This window comes from Aphelocoma coerulescens, chromosome 11 (genome assembly GCF_041296385.1).
Source record: "Aphelocoma coerulescens isolate FSJ_1873_10779 chromosome 11, UR_Acoe_1.0, whole genome shotgun sequence".
Lineage (NCBI taxonomy): Eukaryota > Metazoa > Chordata > Aves > Passeriformes > Corvidae > Aphelocoma > Aphelocoma coerulescens.
The window spans coordinates 19,689,497-19,711,499 of record NC_091025.1 but is presented as its reverse complement, the minus strand read 5'-3'; the positions used below and the strand labels follow the sequence as shown (position 1 = coordinate 19,711,499).

The 22,003-nt window shown below is 42.0% G+C and overlaps 1 protein-coding gene across 2 annotated transcripts; it reads right to left on the bottom strand.

The window, feature by feature from the left end:
- Positions 1-914: 914 nt before the first annotated feature.
- LOC138117067 (fatty acyl-CoA hydrolase precursor, medium chain-like) lies at positions 915-20,531 on the bottom strand. Of its 2 annotated transcripts, XM_069027048.1 has the most exons (14): positions 20,427-20,531; positions 19,221-19,425; positions 18,251-18,395; positions 17,672-17,805; positions 17,202-17,355; positions 16,208-16,309; positions 4,838-4,942; positions 4,653-4,706; positions 4,018-4,158; positions 3,847-3,933; positions 2,725-2,872; positions 2,406-2,537; positions 2,040-2,112; positions 915-1,639 (listed from the first exon to the last, which is right to left on the bottom strand). In XM_069027048.1, exons 1-14 carry the CDS (start codon positions 20,497-20,499, stop codon positions 1,468-1,470), a joined length of 1,725 nt encoding a protein of 574 aa, XP_068883149.1. In that variant the 5' UTR covers positions 20,500-20,531; the 3' UTR covers positions 915-1,467. The 2 variants fall into 2 exon arrangements, with proteins under 2 accessions (XP_068883149.1, XP_068883150.1); XM_069027049.1 differs by lacking the exon at positions 4,653-4,706.
- Positions 20,532-22,003: the final 1,472 nt, after the last annotated feature.

Genomic DNA, 22,003 nt, shown 5'->3' with positions numbered 1-22,003 from the left:
TCCCCTCTGCCTCCATGGGCATCTGTCGTGCCAGCAGAGCTTCCTCCCTCCAGCCACTGGAGTGGGGATTTGCCAGGAAGGGTGACGGCTGCACACTAGCCAAAACAGAGGGGCCCAGAGGTCCAGCTGCACCCTCTGGTACAAGGCAGCACTGAACACGAAAAAGGGTTCAAGAGTGAGCTGCTCACCCGATGGGAGCTGCTCCTGGGCTGACTGGAGGGTGCGCACAGGCAGAGGCAAAGAAGGAGGGAGGGGACTCCTCATATGGATTCCACAGACAAGATTTACTGTGAAGGTACCAGGAACAAAGAGCCACAGACCTGAACGTGTCCAGGGGTTTTATAGAGGGGATAGGAAAGGTGAGGATAAGGGACACAGCCAGTGAAATAAAGGGAAAGAGACGGGGTTGAAGCTGAGGGAACCAATGGGATTAAAACATAGGAGGGACTTAGGGAAAGAACCAATGGGGTGTCGAGGAGTACAGAACTTTCTAGAACTAATACATAGTTAACTAAGAGAAATAGTATTTCTAGCTTCATACATAAAACAAGATGGGGAAAACATTAACCAATCACATAAAAACATGTAGATTACAGAACTGGGGGGTTATGGGTTCTCACCCTAACTGCAGAGTGAGTGGTTAAACTTTGGTGCCCAACGACCGGATATTGGTCTCAGTTGTACCTTCAGTGGTCAGGGTGGCTGCGGCCACGTGCACTGCTGCAGAAGGCTTGAAGGACACACAGTTACACCCCATCTGCAAGAGCCTTAAGCGTCAGGTGCTGAATGATTGGTACTTCAAACCCTTTAGGTTGAACAAAGAAACTGGGTGTGTTTCTGGTTTCTTGGGTGTGACTTAACCTCTTGGAATTAGCTTCTGTCAGTTAAGTGAAAGAAAAGGAGGTTCCAAAAAATCAAAGCAACATTCATTTATAACAATTCACAAAGCAATAAAACAACTAGAGATTTTCTGTCCTCTTTTGTGAGATGTCAAGTCCATCTCACAGATGTAGTTTGATGGATGCTCTGCTCGCTACAAGCTTTATCCAGTTAGAGAAAGAAGAGGTTGTAGGAAGGACAACTAACCATGTTCTTCTGAAAGAAGAGAGGAATAAGCATGTAAGATAGTCTGACACTTATGGTATATTCGGTATAGATAATTTCTTACAGATTTCAATTCATGTGCCCATTCCCACCTCATTATTCAGTTTTGACATGCACCGAGTAGGTAGTGTGATCTGTTTGAACCTAAATGATTGTGGGAATTTTTTTCTGCTTCTTCATTAAACAGTGATTTTTAGTCAGACAAATATTCTGAATTCCCCTTGTTTCTCTCCTTTCACTGTGATCAGGACAACAGATTACACAACAGTGAGTTAGAAGGTGATTATTACTCTGCATCCTGACAAACTCATTTTGTTTGACTTTTCTTTGGGTTTTAAAAGCAAACTGTGTCCTCCACAGCTCTTATAGATCTGTGTGTTTTCTTTCAGTCTGTGTTTGTTTCATGAGTTGTGCCCAAAACTCCACTCTGTGTTCTTTCAGTTTCTCTGCTGCCTTTTGCTCCAGGTCTATTCCCAGGTATCTTTCCTCCAGGTCATACTGAGGCCAATGGACCAAGCCTTCTCCGTTGGGATTTCTGGAAATAATAGTACAAAAAGTTAGCTCTCCATTTGCCAATTCATTGCTCTCTGACTGCTTGGGTTCAGAGCATTTCAGAAAACCAACATGAGCCCAGATTATGTGATTCTGGTACCTGAATAAAGGGGCAATTTTCTATGAAAATTCCCATCAGTGGAACAGCAGAAGTGTAGTAGCTGCCATTACTTTTAGATCTAAACCTCCATTGCAGATGGAGTACCAGCTCTTAGATTTTTTTTTCTCCTGTCTGCAGGTTCATTTAAAACACCATTAAGAAGATAAATTGCTTCAATATTTATCTTAAATTCTGCCAAATTTCTAGGAACCACCTTCAGGCAGGTAGGTATATTCTAGGCAGCACAGCCAAAACTTGAGCTGTAGTTAGCACTGATTCTCACCCATTTTTAGCAAAGTTGGTCCAGTATCTCATAACAGTTCTGCTAAGTTTATTTTCTTCTTTTGTAGCATCTCCTGCAAAGGGAGAGATGAAATAGCCACATTAGAAAGTAAATAATTAGTAGCAGCTATATGAACTGCAGCAGGCTGTAGTCACTTCTACTTGTTGCCCTGAGCTATTGGAGTTTTTTCTAGGAGAGAACTGCAGATGAATGCTTTAATGAAAAGTATCTGCTACCAAAGACAGAAAATGTTTATGCCCATTACAATGCTTATAAGAGAGAAATTCTATTCTAAAGCCCTGCAGTAAGTAAAATGAGTAATAATGAGGTTCTAAAAGGAATAAGGAGTAAGCCTGGATACATCACCGGCTAAGAATGGCTTTCCAAAGACAAAGGCAATCTCAGCTCCATGATCTGCTTTTACAAACGCTGGTACCACACCTTCCACTGAACTTGGTCGATGTTGGAATTCATAGAAGTAGACTGGGTTGCCTGCATCTAGAGGATAGAGAAAAGTGCTAGTTTGAGAGCTGAAAATACCTGCTCCAAAGATGATAAACTTTCATTAAAAACTGTTGTGGTTAAATGAAACACTACCAGTTCTCTGGATAGTGAGGAGTGCTGCATAATGTCCACACGGCCCCCAGGAGAGAATTCTACAATTGCTCTAATGCTACTGAGTTACCTCTGTGGTATCTGGCCACTTCCACAGCTGAGATGACAAAGAAGACATCTCCCATTGCCTCCAGGAGGCCATCTCGGACCTGAGCAGGGCTTTCTGCATCCCCCATGTACTCCTTGTACACTCTGTCAACAAGTTCAGATGTAGTACCCTGAAATAGCAATAAAAAGTACTTATCATGATGATGAATATTATAAGGACTAAGAGCAGTAAATGAGTGTGGCATCTGCACATCCCTGGCTGAACCCCAAACATCACCTTTCAGAGAAAATCCTCAGCTGTGTCAGAGCTCAGGACTGGAGTTACACAGCTATGGATACAGGTGTTCTCAGGGAAAAAAGGGATGCAAGATCAAGGGATCAAACACCTTTAGATAAACAGCAGTCAGTGATGCTGATTGTTCTCCCTTCTGAGGGAACAACCCTCATAACAGCAAAGAAATCCTCCTGGATTTCACAAAATCCATTGATGTAGATGACCATAATTTCTCCCTTTCAGAACAAGCCTGGGCTCTGCAGTTCTAAGTTCATGGTGGATGTTTGTGTCACTGAATGACACCTTGCAAGTACTGGCCCTGTTTATAGAGTCCTTAATTCTTACCTTTTAATCAGTATTTTTCTATATTGGTTTCAGGATAGCACAAAGGCACCACAAAGCCAAGAGATTTGTAAATTACAGGGAACCAAAAACTCAAGAAAGCTGAACATAGGTGTCAGTCCACCCTGAAAACCTGAAAACCTCTTGGGTTTTCGTTTCTAGTGCCCAGCTACTGCTTTAGGAGGTTGTGTCCCACAGGTCTCCTGTCATACCTGCTGGTACTCTGCATGTCTTGGATAACCTGGGGGTATCTCATATGTCCCAGAGACCTGTGTTTAGATACCTGCATCACTCCTGGATTCCCACAGAACTCCTCCTTTTTAAGAAGAGGGGCATTTAGGCTAGAAATTTAGAGAGTATTTTCAGTCACAAGAGGGAACAGGAATGCAGTGCTTCTCTGCCCATTTCTCCCATGGCAGGGAGCTGTACAGTAGAATGGCATTTCCCTATGAAATAGATCCCTCCAGGGGTACAAACAGAGCCAGAGCAAAGAAGCAGCACTGGGTTATTCAGAAAATGGTCTCTCACCTTAATGAATAGTACTAAGTTGCTCTGTAAAATTTGACGTGCAACATCTTTATCCAGACCATCCACAAAAGGAGGATATTTCATCATCTGCGTGATACAGAGAATCATACTTATTAAAACACTTTATATTTACAAAGGGATGTTTAAATAACAACACTGTAAGTCTCTTACCATTGGAATTCCCCATCCAAATTCACAGTTATTTACTCCTATTATGTACGGGACTGCATTGATTGATTTTTCAGATAGTAATTCCCTGGGACTCTTTGGATAAAATACACCATCTACACATGAACTGATGAAAAAGAAGTCCTAAACAATAAGGGAAAAAAGAAAAAGAAAGCTTCATTAATACATTAGTTTTGCTTCTAAAAGTTTAGATTTTTACTGCAGTTCCAAAGTGAAGCCTAATGAAAATACAAGAAGTAATGGTATCCAAGCCAGCTTAAAATTTTCTCTGACGGATTTTCTGCACTAGGCAGAAGATTCTGTGAAGATTAACATTGTATTTCTAATGCTTGTGAAACAAAAGTCCAAAAGTCATTATACTGAATTTACATCTTTTCTTAGTTCAATATTGTCATGGATGTGTGGGACGGTGGGGGAAAAAATCAACTTCTGTATTGAAATGTCAAAGGCACATGGAGTCCAGTACTGTGATAAGAGCTTTTAAGTAAGACATAATATATTATTTGATTTTCAGGTTCTCCAGAATAATCTGTGCCATTTTCTTTTCCTTGCCCTGGTAGAGCATGACAGAAAACCACAGGTAGCTCCAAGTGCATGCAGAATGGAAGGGCAGTAACCTGTTTGCACTTTTCAGGCGAGGCATCGCTGCACAGCTGCAGTGCTGTCATGTCCTGAAAAGGTCAAGAAAGTCAGATTTTACATTCACATCAAGTTCTCCTAATATCACAGCACACAAATAGTATTCTCTGTTATGAAAAAGTCTGAGATGTCAGTTAAATGCAAGAAGTATCATTTCACCTACCATCTTCAGTGTTATCTGTACTAGCTCTTCTTCTGTTTTTTCTCTCAAGCATTCAACTATTGCAGCTGAACTGGATTTTTCACAGCCAGAGACAGCAGCAATTTTCTGCAAGCAGTAAAAACAAACAGTTTTGAACACATTTCCTATATCTGGCTCTATGAGACACTGAGTCCAGCTGGAGGAGATGGACCTCCTGCACAAGAGTTGCTGGACCCTGGCATGTCTCAGCTCCAGAGGGAGGGATTTGGAAGCCCTCACAGCCCTTCACACCACAGGATGGGCAGAAGGACAAAACCTCTGCCTCCAGATTTTTTTTGATACAGAAATATTCCAAGATAAAAATTCTGGTAAATAATGTGCTGGGCTGAGAAGGCTGGGTGACATAAAGGAGTTAGAGAATAAACCATCTACAGTGTGAGGAATGAGACAACTCTTTGTAGAAATTAAAACAATTTATTAAAACAGAAAAAAAGTTGAAAAATTGCAAAAAACTAACAAAATATAAAAATTTGGGATCCAGATGGCTCGAGAGATATGCCCCAGGAGCGCAGGGATTCAGGAACTTTAGGCTTAAGACAGCTCTGAACCTCAGGTAGAGAAAAAATAAACTTGCAGTTTAGGCTGGTCAAAAAGAAATCTATTTCTAAAAAGCCCCTAGAAAGGGGTAGGCTTCTCCAGCACTGCCTTAGCAAGCTGGAGAGGATGGGAGAATGAGACCACGTGTCTTTCTTTTTCTTTCTTTTATAGCTTTTGCTCCGCCCACAGTCCGCCCACAGCCCACCCCTTTGGTTCAAGGTGATTGGTGCTCTCCCTTTGACAGACCACCTCTGTCCACCAATGGCTCCTCCTGGTCAGAGGGGTGATATTAGTTGAGATAAGGGTCATGTGCTTATGAGGGCTGGGCTGTTTGTTGCAACCGGGGTTTTTAAAATCTGCCTTGAAACCAAGATACAAGTAAAACAAAAAAAAAAAAAATACATCCAACACATCTTAAAACACTTGTAAAGGTATACAGTAAACACAGGAAGATCATAAAAACTTGATTAGTGTACCTGGGCTGATGGATTGATTTTAACATTCAATTTAAAAATATTAAGCTCAAATTAATTAAGGCACTTAATATGCAAAGACCAAGCACAAATAGGGATTTCATGTATGACAAGTCCCCCCTTTTTCTCTTATGCTCACATCTTTGGTCTTTGCATTTAAGTGGAGGTAGATAACTCTTCAGGGATAGATTCAAGCTCTTTAAAACTGTCCCACACTTGCTGGGCAATTTTTCTCTCCTTTCTAGTTTTCTTATTGTTACTATTATTGATGTGCATAATCTTTTGAGCGAATGGTGGACGCTGCTGTTGTCCTTGAAGATCCTGGATCAGTGGCATGCTTTGGACGACAGTGGTGATTAGACGGATGAAACAAGGGATTAAACAAGGGAGAAAAATAAGTCCTGTAAGGGAAAGTCCAACAATAATTAAAGCTTTCTTCCACCATTGTCCTTGGAAAATATTTTCCCACCATTCAGAAGTGATCAAGGGCTGCCATTTCTGCACTGGAACATGGGCTAGTTTCCTGATGTTTTGGGTAATCTTGGTGATGGCTTCGCCGTGATCATCAATATGGATGCAGCAGTCTGAGGTGTTAAACTTGCCGCATACTCCACCTTCTTCAGCTAGTAAATAGTCCAATGCCAGCCTATTTTGGTACACGGCTGCTCGAGTTTGCCCTTGCTGTGTGTTAAGTAGTTCAAGAGCAAGAGAGGTCTCATTAGTGATTACCTCAATTAGTGCTTGCAGTCTGATGATCCGGTTTAGCATGTAGATGGGAGTTCGGTACCCCCAGCTCCCATCCTGTGCCCATGTTGCAGGTCCATAAGTCTCTAGGATCCTCTCAGGTGGCCACTCTTCTTCTCCCCATCTCTGGGTCCCTCCTATTACATGTCTCTTAGTACGGAAAAGTTCATCATAAAGGGAGATTCCAAGGTGGGCTCCAGCGTTTTCAGCAAGTAGGAAGAAGTTTGGTTGAATGGCTCCAAGAGTGCAGCTCCCTTTCCAGCGAGGTGGTAAGTTGGAATAAGCTCGGTTACCACAGATCCAGTAGAGGTCTTGTGGTGCTTCCCAGAAGTGGGGTTGTATACTTGCTGCTGTAATCCAGTACTTAGAAATTTGTGGCAGGACAGAATATGGATTTCCTTGATCCCAGCACTGCCAGAGTTTTTTAACAGGATTCAAAATGCAGTTTTTGTTTTTAACCTTTTCTGCAGACCAGAATACATCTGGTTCTTGAGGTATCCACCAATGTTTTTGCCCATCAGTTACCAGGTACCTTTTGCATATTGTCTCACCAACTTCTTCTAAAAATTTTCTTCCTTTCCTCCAGATGCATTCTTCTCCAATAACAGTATTGCTTAGCAGCCAGGTTTCATTGTCATGTCTGGTTGTGGGGGAGAGATTACTCAGTCGGAGTAAATCGGGGGGCCCAAGACTGACTCCCCGCCAAGGCCAACTCTCCGATTCTAAAGTTCCTCCGCACACCCAGCAATTTGTTAAATTTAGCTGTTGTCCAATCCTTTCTGCCAGGTCAATAAACAAGTTTTTCCTTGACATCAAAGGATTGTTTTCTTTTTGTTTTTCCTTTTCTTCTATGACCACCTCTTGGATCAGGTCAGTGTCATAGGTCTTTCTTTTTAACAAATCTTCTGTCTTGGTTATGTATCTAAAATTGAAACAGAGCCAATCATCTTGGGAGGGGCACTCTCCCTTCTGCTTATGTATTTGGGTGCCAATGTTTTTGCCAATCCAGTACTTGTGACCTTTTTCTGAGCAGATACTCAACCTTGTTATGTTATAACAAGATGGATTAACATAAGTATGTGCTCGGAAAAAGTGTCGAATTTGAAATGAGCCTCCTTCTGCCTGGTACACAGTCTTGTAACATCTGTTACAGCGGCTGTCGGCTGCTTGTGTAAAGGGAGGCCAGAGGACCCAGAGACAGATGACACTCAGTAGCAGGATGTTGCTCACTTTCCCCTTTTGGCATACCCGAGAGGAGCTGTCAGCATTTGGGTTGCCTCTGCTGGTGGGGGTTGTCATCTTTGCTTCTTTCGTCCTTTCTTTAGGCATCTCACCTTCAGATGGTTCTTCAGTGACCTCAGGCTTCTGGAAACTCATGGTTATTTTAGGGTTGGCCTTGTCAAAGATTAGAGTTATCGTGCCCATAATTTTGGAGTCTGATTGGACTGTTATTGGAAGAGAATGCTGGCTTCAAATGGAGCCTTACTATACAGTTGATGTGACAATATGGTTGTGTGAAGGCAGAATCTGTAAAAGGGAATAACAAAGAACAGAATTAACAGCAAAATATTTTCAACTTAGTTTAACAACTTGTAGCTAGCACTTATTACTGAGGTATAACTGGGGAAGAACTGGGAGTACAGGATTTTATTAACTTGGAGTGAGGGATGCTGAGTGGAGCTTTCAAACAGGGTGTTTAGTTTGATGGTTTGTCTGGAGGTTTCTTCTCTTCAATTGGTGGTGCCACCGGACCCTTCACCCTCTTGACATGCGTCCAGCCCTTTTCAAATGTCCGGACAGCTGTTTCAGTGGTTAGCTGGACCTGAAATGGACCTTCCCAGGATGGGGTTAATGACTTTTCTTTCCAGGATTTTATTAACACCCAGTCACCTGGATTGATGTGATGTAAATTAAAATCAAGTGGGGGAGTTTGTGGTAGAAAACCTCTTTCCCTTAGCAACTCTAGATTTTTGGCAATTATCTGTACATATTGTTGTACACTGGTGTTTCCACACTCTTTCACATTCAACTCTTGTGGTGTAGCAAGGTAGGGTAATCCATACAACATCTCATATGGTGAACAACCCAAATCAGATCTTGGCTGTGTCCTGATTCTAAGAAGAGCAAGTGGAAGGCATTTTACCCAGGTCCATTTTGTTTCCAGCATTAATTTTGTGAGGATGTTCTTGATTGTCTGGTTCATCCGTTCCACTCTCCCAGAGCTCTGTGGATGCCACGGGGTGTGTAATCTCCAATTTGTTCCTAATTGCTGAGCCAATTGTTGTACAATTTGGGAGGTAAAATGAGTACCTCGATCTGAATCTATGCGGTGGACTATCCCATAACGGGGGATAATTTGCTCGAGGATCACCTTACTCACTGTCTGGGCTGTTGCATTGACAGTTGGAATAGCTTCCACCCAGTGGGTAAGGTGATCAACGATTACCAATAGGTATTTCCACCTCTGGACAGGAGGCATTTCTGTAAAGTCAATTTGAATGTTTTGGAAAGGCCTGATTGCTAATTCAATTCCTCCGCCCGTTTTCTTTTTCATTACCTTTTTGTTAACTTTTTGACAGATTACACAGTCCCGGGTTATTTGGTTGGCTATTTCATAAACACCAGTGCATCCAAAGGTTCTGAGATAGTGATCCGCCAGAGCCTTTGAACCCCAATGATTGCTTTGGTGAATATTTTGTAGAATTTCTCGGGTTAAATTTTTGTTTAAAATTTGGCGTTTATCTGGTAAATACCAGCGGCCTTGAGAATCCTCATTGGCACCAATTAAAACTAATTTCTGTTTTTCCTGATCAGTAAAAATGGGCGTGGGTAAAATGTTAGTTTGTGGAATAGTGTCAGATGTGGTGGTGTTAGCTGGAAGTTGGTTTACTTCCATCACTTTTACCTCTTCTTCCACTGCTGCTTCTTTTGCTGCCAAGTCTGCTAGGTTGTTCCCCCGAGCTTCTTTTGTGGTTCCCGATTGATGACCTGGAATATGCACCACTGAGATCACCTGAGGCAGTTGCAGTGCTTTTAGAATTTTTAGGATCAATTCCTTATGTAGGATATCTTTCCCTTTGGTGTTTAGGAACCCCCTTTCGGACCAGATTTTTCCAAAGGTGTGGACTACGCCATAAGCGTATCTGGAGTCAGTGTAAATGGTCCCGATGCTTCCTGCTAGTCGGTGGAGTGCTTTTTCTAGGGCATAGAGCTCACAGACCTGAGCTGACCAGGTTGGTGGCAATCTGCCCTTTTCTAGCACACACATTTGGTGTCCATCGACCACTGAATAGCCAGAGCATCGCTTTCCATCCACCACTCGAGATGACCCGTCAATGAAGAGGATTTCCCCTTCATTGAGGGGACAGTCCACCAGGTCCTCTCTGACTTTTGTTTGGATGTCAATTATCTCAATGCAATTGTGTTCAATTTCTTTTTCTGATGGGGTCCCATAAAGGAATTGAGCTGGATTTTGGTGTGTACACACAACTAACCTCAGGTGGTCTGAGTGCATGAGAATGGCTTCATATTTGACTATTCTTGGGTCAGTTAACCACTCTGCAGCCCTGTGAGCTAAAATGGTTTTGATTGAGTGTGGTGTATGCACTGTCAAGTCTCCACCAAAAATGAGTTTTTGACTCTCCGAGACCAGAACAGCTGCTGCGGCGATGGACTGGATGCAGACGGGCCATCCTCTGGACACTGGATCCAGTAATTTGGAAAGAAAAGCAACCGGCTTCCTGACTCCTCCCCACTCCTGGGTCAAGACGCCATAGGCAACTCCCTTCTCCACATTAACAAATAGATCGAAGGGTTTTTCTAGTGAAGGAAGGCTTAAAACAGGTGCTTTTGTTAATTTCTCTTTCAGATTTTGTAATTTTTGTGTGTCTGAATTAGTCCAATTAAAAGGTTCTTCTTCTATTAGTTTTTCATATAAAAATTTGGCAGATTGTGAATACTGATCAATCCACAGTCTGCAGTATCCAAATAGGCCTAATAATTGCCGGATTTCTCGTTTTGAAGTTGGAGGTGGTAGATTTAGGATTCCTTCTACTCTTTCAGCACTGAGTTTTTTTGTGCCATGGCCAATTAGATGTCCCAAATACTTCACCTCCTGTAGCACAAATTGTAATTTAGGTTTTGACACCCTCAGCCCGTTCCTCCCTAGAAAATTCAGTAACTGAATTGTAGCAGTTCTTACCGTAGACTCCTGTTCCCCAGAGAGGAGCAGGTCGTCTACGTACTGAGTTACCTGAATCCCTTCGGGTGGAGAAAAGGAACTTAGCAAATCTTCTAGCGCTTGGCCAAAGAGTGTGGGTGCCTCGGTGTAACCTTGAGGCAGTCGAGTCCAGCGCAGCTGCTGCCTCCGTCCAGTGTCTGGATCCTCCCAGGTAAATGCAAAGATGTCTCTGCAATGAGAATCTAGAGGACATGACCAGAAAGCATCTTTAAGGTCAATAACAGAGAACCAGGCATGTGCTGGGGGTACCCGACTCAGGAGTGTATAGGGGTCCTGCACCAGTGGGTACCTGGTTTGGACTCTCTTATTGACCTCACGCAGATCTTGTACAAGCCGGAATGACTTATCTGGTTTCTGGACAGCCAAAATTGGAGTGTTGTAACTGGATTTGCAGGTCTCAAGAATTCCATCTTGTAATAAGTCCATGATAACAGGCTTCAGGCCCTTTCTTTTGTCCTTGGAGAGGGGATATTGTGGTACACGTACTGGCTGGCTATTTGGGAGCAACTCAATTGTTAGAGGTGTGATGTCCATTTTTCCCCGGTTGCCAGGTTTGGCCCACACTACCGGGTCAATGTGTTGCTCATCTACTAAAGATAAAACAAACAATTTAGTGGTCATTTTTCCACCCTGCGGTACCACCCCAACCCTCAGAGGTATTTGGAAGTCACGTCCTAAAAGATTGATCCCAGCTTGAGGTAGGTATAGCACATCCCCTGTATGGGTACGTCCTTGTATGGAAAGGATTACATTTTTAATTACAGGAACAGCAAAGCTTTCACCATTAGCACCATATATATCTAATGTATCTTGAGAAATAAAACATCCTGGAGGTGTTTCAGTGACACAGGTTCTTTCAGCACCTGTGTCCACTAAAAACTCCACTTGTTGTCTCTGGGGTCCAGCTTCTAATTTTATCAAGGGCTCTTTAAGATGTTTTTGCCCCAGAGAATAAAGCCCCTGACCCCTTCAGTTGTTCAAAATTTGTCCCTCCATTTGAAGGACTCCTTGATCTCTCTGCTTTTTAAAACAGTACCACTGCCCGTGGCCTGGTTTATTACAGTATGTGCAAATTAACCTCTCAGGTCTTTGAACAATTGGGTTAGGTTGTTTATTGCAAACACAAACCTGTGGCTGTTGCTGAGGGCAGATTTGGGTTTGCTGTTGTGGGATGCCCCTTTGGGAAGTTCTTTGTGTAGGAGGGTTGTGGATTGGAGCATTAGTACTGTTATTCATTATTCGGCTTTTAGCCTTCATCCTCTCTTCATCCCTCCTAACAAAGACTTTTTGGGCTTCCTCCAGTAATTCATCTAGTTCCCTCTCTGGCCATTTTTCCAATTTTTCTAATTTTTTCCTGATGTCAGGCCAGGAGTGAAGCACAAAATGTACCTTTAGCATAGTTTTGCCTCCCTCACTGTCTAAGTCAATGACAGAATAAAGTTGAATGTTATTCCTTAACCGAGCCATCCAAGCTGTTGGGGACTCATCCTTTTCCTGTTCCCCACAAAATGCTTTTTTCATATTATTAACTCGAGGAACAGCTTCTCTAATCCCTTTTATAATTAAATTTCTGTAGTCTTTCATGTTCCTCCTGCCCTCTTCTGAATTTGGGTTCCATTCAGGGTCTGTCAGTGGTAATTTTTGTTCTCCAATTGGGCCCTGATTAGAATTATTTTCTCTGTCCCAGACTGTCACTCCTGCAGCTCTAATCAATTTTCTTTCCTCAATGGTGAATAAGGAGTGAAGGATGGATTGTATCTCTCCCCAATTATAAATATTAGGGCCGAGGAATTGATCAAATTGGTCAGCTAGACCAATGGGGTCAGCCATCAGACTTTTCATTTCTTTTTTAAATTCCCGTACCTCAGATGAAGCTAGAGGTACAACTACATAACCAATTCCTCCTTGAGCATTTCCCATGGGTACCTCCCTAAGAGGTAAAATTTTAGACTCATGGGGAGTGCTAAGGCAGGTGGGACAGTCAGGTGTTTTAAATGATTTCTTTCTAGTGCAAGATGCTGGGCCATCCTGGCTAGAAGAAATCCTTTGTCCGGTTGTCTTTTTGTGAGAGCAGGAAGGAACAGAATTTTCTTTTTCACTTTCATTCTCATTTTCTGAGTCCCTTTCGATTGGGTGGCTTGATGAAGGAAGGACCCTTTCTTGTTCAATTTGGACCCTCCTTTCTGGAGGAGTTACTGGAGGAAGGTAGTCTAGGGGGTCCCACTTTGGTTTATTTAATTTAGGTTTTTGTTTTTCTTTCTGTTTGTGTTCTTCTGCAATGGAAAAAATTTGGTTTGAATTTTTATTAAGTCCAATTGAATTAGATTTAGTTTCCTCTTCCAATTCTATTTTTTTGCTTTGGTCCTCATTTTGTTTTTGCCAATAATTTAACCAAATTTTAGCATAGTCTAATTCATCAGAATGTTTTGGAGCTTTGTAATGTACATAAGAATGCAAAGCCTCACAAAGCCATTTTTCAGAAGACCCATACTTGGGCCATCTGAGTCCATCTTTGTTAATTTTATGTTTTGGCCACTTAAAAACACAGTACCTAATCATTTGACACTGGTCTTTTTCTTTAGTTAAAAGATTTTCTTCCCACTTTAGGAGCATTTGTCCTAACGGACTGTCTGGGAAGATTTTGTATTTCTTCATTAGGTCTTTCTTTTTGCTATTCGCTTGTCCCATTTTGTTACTGGGAAGCAAACAAGTAGCTAGTGCAGAAGAAAAAAATTTTTTTTTTTTTTTTTTTTTTTTAATTAAATAAACCAAAGTATTGTATTATATAAAACAATTAAAATATTGCATAAGGAAATAATATTACAAAATAACCTAAATTCAATACACTATCACAATAAAAAAATGATAATAAAGTTATAAGCATAAAATACAATACAACTAATGTAGAGAAAAGCAAGCAAGGTTAGTAGATATATAAGGGAATGAATGATGGCGAATCTGTGGGAAAATTAAATATGGTAGGCTGGTGAGAAACAAATATGTTGCAAGAAAATATTAGTTTTAATTATAAAAAGAATAATTAGTGAATATTTAAATTGTTTAAAGTATAACTGAAATTTAGATAGCTTTATACATATAATACTTAAGAAACAGGAGTTGTCTTTATTAGCAAAGGAGAGATAAATTTAAAATATTTATAATCGAATTAAAGGAAAAAGATTATAATGAATAACACAAGCAGTAATTCAAAATATCAAAGCAGTGTCTTATGATTAAAGCAGATAAAGCAAATTACAACTACAATCCAATAACCCAAACACTCCAAACTAACAGGAAGTATAAAGGTGCTAGATAGCACTAACCACAAGAGTGCAGCTAAAACAAGTTCACACATGCACTTAAAACGGCAAAGGGGTGCAGTTCAAATTAAAAGGACACAAAATGGCGGCCGACCACGTGGCGGCCCGAAATTTCAAAATGGCGGCCGACCACGCGGCGGCGCGAAATTTCAAAATGGCCGCCGACCACGCGGCAGCCCGAAATTTCAAAATGGCCGCCGACCACGCGGCGAAAAGAAAAAGAGAGGGGTTTAAAATGAGGTTTCTCCTCAGTTCTAGACCCGAGGAGACTGAGACACTAATAAAAATGAATTTGGGGCTGCGCACACCCCTAAAACGTGGAAACCTCCCCCCAGAAAGGCTGATCACCACACTCGATCTTCCCCTCTGTGTCTCTAAAGGGTGATCCCTCGTGGTGCCCTTAAAAATGAACCCTTTCAAGCACACTCACACACACACTGGGGGCGGCCAACCCCCCCACACACTCTCTCACAAAAGGAATTCCACTCGGAGGTTCCCCAAAAACTAATAGCCCTTAAAAAGGGTAAGTCCCTAACTAAGTTCCCTTTAAGAAGGGTTCAAGCCTTACCACAAGTCTTTCTCCACCGGAGGTGTCCTTTCTCTGCTGCAGTAATCCTTGTGGGAGCCCAGAAAATCCAAGGAGAAAAACCAAAAAACCGCAAAAATTCAAAAATAGTAAAATTAACCAAAATACCTGGATTTTAGGGCAAAAATAGGATCCCGGAGAGCCCCCAAAAGAGTTGTGAGGAATGAGACAACTCTTTGTAGAAATTAAAACAATTTATTAAAACAGAAAAAAAGTTGAAAAATTGCAAAAAACTAACAAAATATAAAAATTTGGGATCCAGATGGCTCGAGAGATATGCCCCAGGAGCGCAGGGATTCAGGAACTTTAGGCTTAAGACAGCTCTGAACCTCAGGTAGAGAAAAAATAAACTTGCAGTTTAGGCTGGTCAAAAAGAAATCTATTTCTAAAAAGCCCCTAGAAAGGGGTAGGCTTCTCCAGCACTGCCTTAGCAAGCTGGAGAGGATGGGAGAATGAGACCACGTGTCTTTCTTTTTCTTTCTTTTATAGCTTTTGCTCCGCCCACAGTCCGCCCACAGCCCACCCCTTTGGTTCAAGGTGATTGGTGCTCTCCCTTTGACAGACCACCTCTGTCCACCAATGGCTCCTCCTGGTCAGAGGGGTGATATTAGTTGAGATAAGGGTCATGTGCTTATGAGGGCTGGGCTGTTTGTTGCAACCGGGGTTTTTAAAATCTGCCTTGAAACCAAGATACAAGTAAAACAAAAAAAAAAAAAATACATCCAACACATCTTAAAACACTTGTAAAGGTATACAGTAAACACAGGAAGATCATAAAAACTTGATTAGTGTACCTGGGCTGATGGATTGATTTTAACATTCAATTTAAAAATATTAAGCTCAAATTAATTAAGGCACTTAATATGCAAAGACCAAGCACAAATAGGGATTTCATGTATGACATACAGGGTAACAGAGAGCACCACTCTTGGTGATGTCCTTTTGGCTGGAGTAACAAGCTGTCATTAGAGAGAGCTGCCTCTTTTATATCCCAGGTTCCGGGAAATTGTTTCTTTAGTTGAAGAGAAAAGAAAGGTGTTGAAGCCAGTACTTCTCAAATTAAAAAACTTAATAAAGTCTTGTTTATTTGCACACTACAGGCATCAAACAGGAGGGGAAGAGAAGAGGATTCAGAATCTGATACCATTTTCCAGCCAAAAATTATAGGTTGACTTTTCTTGAAGACACTACATGTTATAATATTCCTTTACATTTAATTCTTCTTCCCTGTCTTCTCTCTTTTTCTTTATGGATATTTGGGTGTTTGAACATCATCATTAAACGTGTACTATTTGCAACAGAAATACTGTCTTTAATGACTGTGTGTTTTGTTTCACAAGGAAAAAACCATGTTTCTATATTTTTGAATGAACAGTTTAAGATATGCAAAACTATCTGGGAAAAGTGATTAAAATTACCACAAATACTCACTTGTGCTTCCTCGTTAGGCTGTTCAGTGAACAAACCCAGGGCTGCAGTACCACTCTCTGAAATGGCCTTGTGGAACAAGCCCTTGGCCAGGGGAGATAAGATCTGTGGAAAAGCAAGAAGGAGCGTGAGGAGCGCTGCGTTCTAACTAGCGGCTTCGGATTTCAGTGTCAGCAGCAGCCATTTGAAACATTTTGAACGCCCATGTCGTAAGAGTGTTACTGTGTAGCCGCTGACCATAGTCCAGCTGAGCAAAGTGCTTTGGCAGCACTCTCAGGGATCAGGAGCTCGGCTGCCTGTCCCCTCCCCCAGCACTCTGCTTCCAGCGCTTCGTGGCAATGCACTGCAAGCCAGGTACAGATTGAATGTGCCCAAAGCAGCCTGGCTGTGCTGCAGAAGGGCAATAAACAACTATTGGCCAGAGGAAACAGGAATTTTTATCCCATGTACAACGAACCCTGGTTCAACCGTGTGATCTGCACCAAATTGTGAGGGACTGGAGAAGGAGAGCTTCGTAGCCAATGTGCTCTACATTGATACAAAGATTTTACACAATCACTGGGTCACAACCTGCAGGGCTAGCTCAGCTATCATGACTGTTCACCTCGATTACTTTGCACAAGTGGCTGTCAAAGCAAACAGGGAATGGGCAAGGGTCCATAACTCCTTTTAAAGGACTTTTCTCATTAGGTTAGACTTTGAGGGAATTTTTACATTTAAAAAAAAAAACAAACCAACCAGAATTTAATTCAGCAGATCAGTAATAACATTCTGGCACATAACTACAATATTTGAGTATGAAAATTACACAGTTTCATCAATCAAAATCTGTATTGTTTTGCTGTATTGTTGCCTTACTGCTGTATCAAAGACCCAGGTGATTTGTCATTGTGATAACATCCCTTTTCTCTCATTGACTTCTCATGGAGATACTGAAAATGGATGGTAGGGTTTTTTTCCCCTAAGTAATTAAAATTCAATATTACTGTGAACTTACAAGAGCAGAAACACTGATTCCTCCTGCAGATTCTCCAAAGATAGTGACAGATCCTGGATCTCCTCCAAAATGTATGATATTTTCCTGAATCCACCGAAGAGCCGCTACTTGATCTAAATACCCCCAGTTACCTCGGGCATGCTCATCACCAGTGCTGCAGGGAGAGAACAGATTTGTTTAAATGCTCAATGCAGGCAAAAAGGCGAAGGAAAATACAATCTGTGGTGTGAAAAATCATCTGCCATTCTCTACACAACTGACAAATGAATGGCTTGGAAAGCCCTGAGATTGGAGCAACAACCCCTCAAGAACAGGTCTGGAAGCTGCCTTGGGACTGGAAATTGTTCCCAACTCTTGCAGATGCAATTCAGAAATGTTTCTTTGCATAAGCAAGTCTTCTGCGCTTCACAAAGACTTTGCACACATCATTTTGGAAGCCACTTAGGAAAAACTGAGATAAAACATCTTACCTAAGATATCCAGCAATACCTAATCTGTACTGAATTGTTACAACCACCACGTTGTCAAAGGCTGCTAATGCTGAGCCATCATAGGATGAAGCTGCTCCAAAAACTAATCCACCTCCATGGATCCATACTAACACCTGGAAAGAAAAAAGACAGGATCAACCCAGCACAGGTATGAGCTCCCAGTGATAAAAACTAAATACAACCCAAGATATATTATTTTGTGCTGTTTCACGCCTGATTCTTTCAGATTACATTTCACAAATGGGAGAAATCTTTCGAATCTAAGGCCTGCAGGTCTACAAATTTGCATTGATTTTGTTAAATACCTACACTGTCACAGTGTCCTGTGACTTTGGACAGAGTATTTAGAGTCAATCAAGCACTGCTTAGCTAAAATGCCAATACAATTTTTCTTGTAAAATAGTATTCTTTGTCTCTTTAATTTCAGTTAATATTTGCTGGGGCAAAGCGTTTAAGTTTATCATCACTACAGAACTGTCCTGTATGTCTGCTCATGGCACAGGTTGTAGGTTTGCTGTCAGATAATTTTGCTCACGGTGTTAGAAGGATTTTGCTTACAGGCAGCTTCTCCTGCTTTCCTGTAGAAACGGGTGTGTACACATTCAGGTACAAGCAGTCCTCAGACACTTGGAGAGGAACTTTCTCTTTTCTATTGGTAATCATGTCTGAAAAATATTGTCCTTGTACTTTATCCTGTAGACACCTGAATAAGTGAAAAAGTAACAAGCAACAGAATTAACTAAAACCTGAAAGCTATGAAGTTTTCTTGTACTTCCACAAAAAAGTGCAAACCAGAAACTGATCTCTAGTACACTTCTGGATTGGTGGCAATTGAATAAAATTTTTTTTCCTTTTAATATATTTTCTTCCTTTGACCTGTCATTAATGAGATCTGTAAAAATAAAGACACTGCAGTACACAGTGACATGTAGATACAATTTTGCATGTTTCAAAATATCACAGAAATATATCTGCAAATACATATGGCTATAGATGACTTCAATGAAAATATAAATTAATTATTTTACGTCTCCAATAGCTTTTTATTTTGCAATGGTAGATATTAGGCTTGAGACACTAAACAAGGGCAATAGGACAACTGGAGTGAGACAATTACAATGTCGATTAGAATTGCTCTGCCTTTTTATGTGCCCTTTTAAGCACTTGACTCAGCATTTTTGCCTAATGTTGTATTCCAGCATTTCCCCAGCTTCTTTCTGTATCTGCTCCAAAGGTTTATAGTCAATGGTAAGTGATAGCCAAGTGCTCCTGAGCCAGAGCATTATCAGAAAAGTGCTGGTCCATCTCAGTTCATCACTGATGCCCATAAGATAGCAGCTTTTAGTAAAGAGAACAGCTTATAAAGGTGCCTTTAGAAATGCATCCACTGTAAGAGCTGCAGGTGCAACGAGATGGCACCAAGGAATTTATCTTTGTGGATTGTCCTGTATCAATGTATCCATCAGTATCATGGAATTGCACAGAGTGTAACATCATTAAAAGTTCAGTGGTTTTGTCATTGCCTTACATTGGTGGGTAAGAAGTGGCGTCTCTGACACCTTCCCATGGCTCAGGTGGCTGGGGTTCAGTAAACCTCAGTGGTCCAACTGGAGGCTTAGCAAAAGGAAGTCCCAAAAAAACATTTACAGTTCTCTCAGCTGTGTCTACTTTGAATTGGTACCCTCGGACTCTCCCATATTTGGTCTCCGCTTCTGGTTGTTCTGCTTTTTGTTCTGTGGGACAGGAGCACAAAATCACATAATTGGTTTATTTCTAAGCTATTGCCAGATTTGCTACTTAAATAGATGCCTTTAGTTTACTGAAACAAGTAATTTTTATACATAAAGCTTCAACAAACTCTGATCAGTTTTAACAGTACACTATTCTAATCTACTATTTTATTTCACTAATTTGATTACTAGTATTTACTCATTTAAATTTTAGATTTACTAATTTATTCTAACCAAGTTTTATTACACCTCTATTAAATCAGTATAGATGACATTGTTTCAGCCTTCATGTTTCATTTTGATTGGTCTGTATGTATAATCTCCCTCAGGTATATCATATATATTGTCTTGCCATACACACATTAGTGGTTGCACATAGATCTTAATCTCTTTTTGCTCTGGGTTGTTAGATAAAAACCCAATAGATTGCTCTCATTAAGAAAAGGCAATGAACAGAGAAAATATGTTCCAGACTCTTGATAGTATGTACAGCCAGGAGAAAAAGCTTCTAACATACCTAAAAATAGTCTGGCACAGACAAATACTGTTAACATTTAAGGAAGACTCATTTTAAGACCGGTGTGAAAGTTCTTAATATCAAATTGCAGATGTGGTGCTGCGGCTGCTTGGCCTCAGCAGGCAAGATTTTGGGACAGGGATTTGATTTTGCTATTTGCAAAAAAGGCAAATAAGAGAAATGACTGAAAGCAGATTAAAAACTGAAATGAGCTTTTTGCTACTGCAGCTCAGATTGTGGGTCCAGCTGTGCACGGAGTTGGTGCCCAGCTCAGCCCAAGGTTTGCATCCAGCTCTGCCCAGTGTTTGTGTCCAGCTCTGCCCAGGGTTTGTGCCCAGGGTTTGTGCCCAGCTCTACCCAGGGTTTGTGTCCATCTCCGCCCAGGGTCGGTGCCCAGCTCTCGGGAGGCACAGGGGCTGCCCCGGGAGGCAGCTGCAGGTGCCCTCTCTCCCTGCAGGGACCACAGAGCAGAACCCCCGGTGCTTACCTGTGGCCACCAGCGCCGTGCCCCCGATGAAGAGGATCCAGGCCAGCAGCGCCGCGTCCCTCGAGGCTGCCATGGTGCCACTGGCACGAACCCCGCAGGCTGAGGCTTTATAGGCTCGGCCAGGGCCACCTTACGCAAGGCAAACACGGATGAGGCGAGGGAGTGCTCGGGCTGCGAGCCAGGACCGGGACTGCCGGGCTCGGGTCGGGAGCAGGGAGCCCTCCTGCACCACGGGGCTCCTGCTGCCTCCCCGCTGCTCCTCTTGAGTTTTCACAGAATCTCAGGCACAGTGGGCTTCAAAATGCTTTGGAAACAGCCTTGCACTGCACCGGGAGCGGTGTCCTGCTGCTGCAGCACCACCGGCTGGGACAAGGCGGGGAGGATTTCCTCACCCTGCACAGCAGAGAGACTTGGAAGGCACCTCGTTTCTACTTTATGATGTTTACTTCATTTTGGTACTAAGATCTCAGTGTAAGAAACACAACATAGCCAAATCCAAACCAACACCTCTGAAGAGTGGGCTTTTACTGAAGTTAGAGTTGAGTGATTTTTATTGTCATAAAAGCATCTTTTCTGACAAAACCAACACTAGAAAAATTCCAGCTTTTCCTGCAGGGTGCAGGAGACACCTGTCACTCAGTCCTGCGTGTTCAGGCATGTTTGATATAGTGTTGCAACACAGTTACAACAATAAAGACATGAATTATCAGATTTTGTAATGTGGGAACAATATTAAAGGGTAGTATTTGGGTGGTAACTATATATTTAATGCCTCTGAAAAATCCAGCGGTTTTATTTTCAGTCATCTCACATCCATAATTGAAGGACGATTTGAAAAGGAGAGAATAGAATAGCTGAATAGACATTTTCTGCTCATATTAACTAAGAGCTTGTGTTGGTTTTACATAAGTATTAGGCCCTGCCTTTTTCTTTTTTTTTTTCCTGACTCAGTAGCTCTTGCCCCAGAAAGGTAGTTTTGCAATTTCAGATCATGGGAATTCTCAGTTGTCAGAAACAGCATTTCAAAGAATCTTATGATATGACCACAGAATGGTTTGGGTTGGAAGAAAACTCAAAACTCTACTCATTCCACCCCCTGCCACAAGCAGGGACATCTTCTACTATCCCAGATTGTTTCAAGCCCCATCCAACCTGGCCGTGGACACTCCCAGGGAGGGGCCAGCCACAGCTTCTTTGAGCAACCTGTGCCAGGGCCTCCCCACCCTCACGGGGAAGAACTTCTTCTGCATATCTGATTTAAACCTACATTTGTTGGTTTGAAGCCATTCCCCCTTGTCCTGTTACTACATGCCCTTGGCAGAAATCCCTCTCCATTTTTCTTGTAGGCTCCCTTGGGGCACTGCAAGGGGCTCCAAGGTCTCCCCAGAGCCTTCTCTTGTCCAGGCTGAACAGCCCAACTCCCTCAGCCTGTCTCCACAGGAGAGATGCTCCATTTCTACAGATCCCTTGCTGCTCACACCTCTCTTTACAGCTGAGTGGGTTACAAGACCCAGAGTCTTTCAATGAGTTTAGCACACCTATTAGACACCTGTTAATCCTGTGTGCTGTGGCTCTGC

Coding starts and splice junctions, on each gene's coding strand:
- LOC138117067 (XM_069027048.1), bottom strand. CDS start 20,499: ATGGCAGCCTCGAGGGACGCGGCGCTGCTGGCCTGGATCCTCTTCATC. Junction 18,396..19,220: donor GCCACTTCTTACCCACCAAT/GTAAGGCAATGA, acceptor TCACTTATTCAG/GTGTCTACAGGATAAAGTAC. Junction 2,113..2,405: donor TGGAAAGCCATTCTTAGCCG/GTGATGTATCCA, acceptor CTCCCTTTGCAG/GAGATGCTACAAAAGAAGAA.